This window comes from Corvus brachyrhynchos, unplaced genomic scaffold, assembly GCF_000691975.1.
Source record: "Corvus brachyrhynchos isolate BGI_N302 unplaced genomic scaffold, ASM69197v1 scaffold483, whole genome shotgun sequence".
Taxonomy (NCBI): domain Eukaryota; kingdom Metazoa; phylum Chordata; class Aves; order Passeriformes; family Corvidae; genus Corvus; species Corvus brachyrhynchos.
This window is the reverse complement of record NW_008236930.1, coordinates 30,172-34,084: the sequence shown is the minus strand read 5'-3', so window position 1 is coordinate 34,084 and position 3,913 is coordinate 30,172. Positions and strand designations below refer to the sequence as shown.

The 3,913-nt window shown below is 44.3% G+C and overlaps 1 protein-coding gene across 1 annotated transcript in view; it reads right to left on the bottom strand.

The window, feature by feature from the left end:
- The window catches only part of LOC103611600 (protein patched homolog 1), a gene marked incomplete at its 5' end in the record, with an annotated part of 117,336 nt that extends 113,424 nt beyond the window's left edge, over nucleotides 1-3,912 (bottom strand). Inside the window, 2 exons of the mRNA XM_008629140.1 lie at nucleotides 2,052-2,244; nucleotides 3,844-3,912. Of these exons, the coding sequence (XP_008627362.1) occupies nucleotides 2,052-2,244; nucleotides 3,844-3,912 (262 nt within the window). The remainder of the gene's footprint in view (nucleotides 1-2,051; nucleotides 2,245-3,843) is intronic.
- Between the last annotated feature and the right edge of the window lies 1 nt (nucleotide 3,913).

The window sequence follows — 3,913 nt, the reverse complement described above, 5'->3', positions numbered from 1 at the left end:
CTGACCTACGGCACCAGAGGCAGAACAGGCAACCTCCAAATGATGACCAGAATGCCAACCATCCAAATGGCGACCAGAATGTAGATCATCAGCCTAATGACTCTTCTGAGGATGACCAGGATATCAACCATCAGGCAGATGGTCCTTCCACAAGCAGAGACTTAACTTTAAATTTCTTGTTATGGAGTCAGATAGTTAAAGCCTTAAGGACATATTTAGAATTAATAACTGATGTAAATTTCTATTTAGGATTAATAGTAGAGTTGTTATTTTATCAAACAAAAAGGGGGAATTGTAGATACTAAAATGCTGCTAGCAAGGATTTTCTTGCTATTTTCTAAGCCCATGAGAGACTTTTCTCTCTCACAGAAGATGTAGCAGATTTATGTAAACAACCAAACACCTGCAGCCTTGAAAAGTCTTGTTTATAGTACAGTAGGAAAATATTTTGACAATGGATGTTTTAGGTAGAGTTGCAGTAATAGTCTGGAATATCCCTTTGGTCAGTTTGGGTCACCTATCCTGTCTGTCTCCTCCCAATCTCCCACACACCCCCAGCCCCCTCCCCAGCGTGGCAGTATGAAAAGCAGCAAAGGCCTTGGCTCTGTGTAAGCCCTGCTCAGCAATAACAAAAACATCTCTATTATTATCAACCCTGTGTTCAGCACAAACCCAAAACACAGCCCCACACCAGCCACTGGAAAGAAAATTACATCAGCTGAAACCAGCACACCTTCAAAGTAAGTGAACCCAAATAATATAAGGATAATAAACCTAAGAGACAAGTGCTACATGGGACTGCAATCAAACGTTATTCACCAAAGACTTATAAAAAATCAGAGACAAAAAAGTGAGAGCAAAAATTGACAAAAGAAACTGCCACAACAATCTCACAAAGAATTAAGAAAAAATGTTGGGGAAAAAAAGAATGTTCACAACTGTTTGCATTAGTAATTAAGGTGCACAGTAGCCAATGACGAGCACAGGTTCTGAACGTACATCTCTGCCTATGGGTGGGATCCTCACACACACACAGACATTTGCCAACGATTAATTATGCAGTTTTCTGTATTAACTCTTATAATCAAAATTCTGCTGCACGTTACTTGAACATAAATACAGTCACTACCACTGTCAACAACATCAGTCTGGTTTTACATCAACACAGCTAAAGAGGCAATCTGATGCTAAATAAATAGTATTTTGTCCCTGAAAAGAAAAAGTGACAACCTGGAGTCATGCCTCTCAGACTAGAGCAACCCTGAGCAGGCCCCCGGGAGGGAGGGTAATGATGCTGACTGCATCAAGGAAAGCTACCCCTCCACATTCCCTGGCCTGCATGCTGGGGTAGGGCTATTTCTAAAGAAAGCACACAAACACCCAGCCTCCCAATACAATTTCTTCTCCTTTACCAAAGCAGCCTTCCTAAATTGGTGCTTACCAACACAAAGACAACATGGGTGAGCCTCTTGGCTGGTTTTGGAAGACATCATCCTCTCTGGCCTAGGACAGTGCTCACATTCACCCCACACCTGGCCCACCCGTGGGCCCGGCCAGGCCATGGTTCACTTCAGCAGCCTTTTAAAAACTTTTTTAACCGCAAGACAAACATTTCCCCCCCACAATTGAAAGCTGTCCAAAAAATAGGACCACACAGGCACCCATGTCTCTAGAGACATTCTCCTCATGACCTGCCACTGTCCTGCAGCCCTCTGAGTGGTGAAGTAGTATGTGCTGCCCAGAGCCACATGCCCTGCTGTCCACCCCTTCCCAATCTATACACACTCTCTCCTGTTCACCAGACTAACAGAGCCCCACTAAACACCACAGCATTGGGCACAGGCAGCACTCCATAGGCTTCCCCTGGCCACCAGCCCAGTCCTCAGTCATCCGACACCCCTCAGCATGAAGAAGGCCTATTATATTCATATGTATACACACACACACGCATTCCTAAAGTCTGATATTCAAGCTCTTTTTATCCAGCTCCTGAGGTAGTAGGGGCAATGTGGGGAGAGATGGCATCAGAAAAAAGGGGATCTCAAACTTACCTTCCACCCAGAGCTCCTCCACGTTGGTTTCAAGAATTGCTGCCCTTAATCCTACAGCGAAAGCCCCAAATATGAGAAGGCCAACAACCAAAAACTTTCCACAGTTTTTTTGAATGTAACAGCCCAGTTTAAATAATAGTCTCTGAAACTTTGCTCTCAGCCACAGTGGTGCTTTTCTTCCGGTAGCTTTCCCCTACAAGGCAAGGAAAGGTTAATAGTTAAGAGGGTGAGGCAGACACACAGGCAAGGCACATTTATTCCAAGAGGACATATAGGGAAAGCCCCCCTGCAACCACTAACAGAAGCAGAACAGTTATTTATACATAAATTCTCATATCTTCACAGTGTCCCTTGGAGTAATGACAATAATGCTGTCCTTTGTGAAGGGCCTTCATCCCGCGTCTCAGCCGAGCAGCTTGCAATCACCATTAAGTATTCCTGGAGGCCAAGATGAGTACCTGCTGGTAATCCTCCTATCGCTAAACCACCACACAAGTTTGGGATTCCATCACTGCTTGAAAATCTGTATAAATGAGACAGTGTGTGTGCCTGATCCCTGCCTAAGATGCCCATTACTGTCTTGCACTCAAGCCACCACTACCAGTTCATGTTGCAACACACTCATTCATGCTGGCAAGATTCATGGCTCTAGGGGAGAAATAACCTATGTCAATGAATCCCAACAGGCATGTCAAGGAAAAAAAAGTCCCCTTTCCTGTTCTCATTAGACCTCTAAAGGGCTGATGGGGGGGAGGTGTCAATAGTGAAAGAAATCTACTTTGTAGGAATTTGTTGGCATTTCTCCTATTCCCAGCCTTTAGCGCAACTTTGTAGTAAATGCATTATCCACATGGTGAGCAGTGCTGTAAGATCATAAGTAATTTCCATAGTCTAGAGATACTGTGTGATCTTAATTAGGAAACAGAGCAGCCACCTATAAATTACGACAATATTTGTGAACGGAAGAGAGCAGCCATATAGATTTTTTTTTTTTGCCTTTCCCCTTTTTACAAAGCCTAGAAATTTGCTCCACAAAATGAAATGCTCTCTGTAGAAAGCCATTGTCTCTCGGGGTTGTTTATTTTGAACTTTTTTTGTTTCGCATAAGTTAGCAGTTAGGACCGTTCCACTTCCCCTCCTCGAGTCGGGCTTCCAGCGCACTCCTGCACCTCCGGTGTTTCCACGCTAACAATAAAGCCAGTAAGCCGGGAAGACTCAGTACAACTTGCACAGAAGGTTTAAAGTCGTAATTTATTTACAACTTTTAGTTTTCCTCCGAATGCTAGGGTAAACGTTACAAACTTTCTCTGCTATGAGAACCCCTCTCTGAGGATAGTCGCGTTTTCGGCACTCGGTGGAGAACTTTGCAAAAGCACAACTTTTTGCCAAGAAAACAGTCGCTTATTTTCTCCCCTTTTCCGGTTAGAGACGGGTGTTAATGAAATTGCAGAGTGCTACAAGGCAATAGAGAGAAACAAAGGAAGTGGAGAGGGGAGAAGAAAAGCGAGAGCGGGACATAAACTATACGGGAGGTGAAACTGCCTCTAGGAAATTTAACTAGAGGAGTGCTCCTCAGTACACACACACACCCCAGACAAAGCATATGCAAGAAGGGGAGCGCTCTCTCCCGCACTCAAGAGTCACAGACATCTCTCTCCTTTTCCCAGCATTTTATTGGTGGCTGTTTTATTTCCATCTCTTCCTTGCACCCCCCACGAGAAAACACCTTCCCCCTGATAATAGTGCTAGTATGTATCTATATTTCTAAAAAATGCCTGAGAGACTGAAGCACCTTTGAGATCTGCTCCAAGGCGAAAGCCGCATCACAGTAGCTTGGTCGCTGCAGATACTCCCGATCGGGC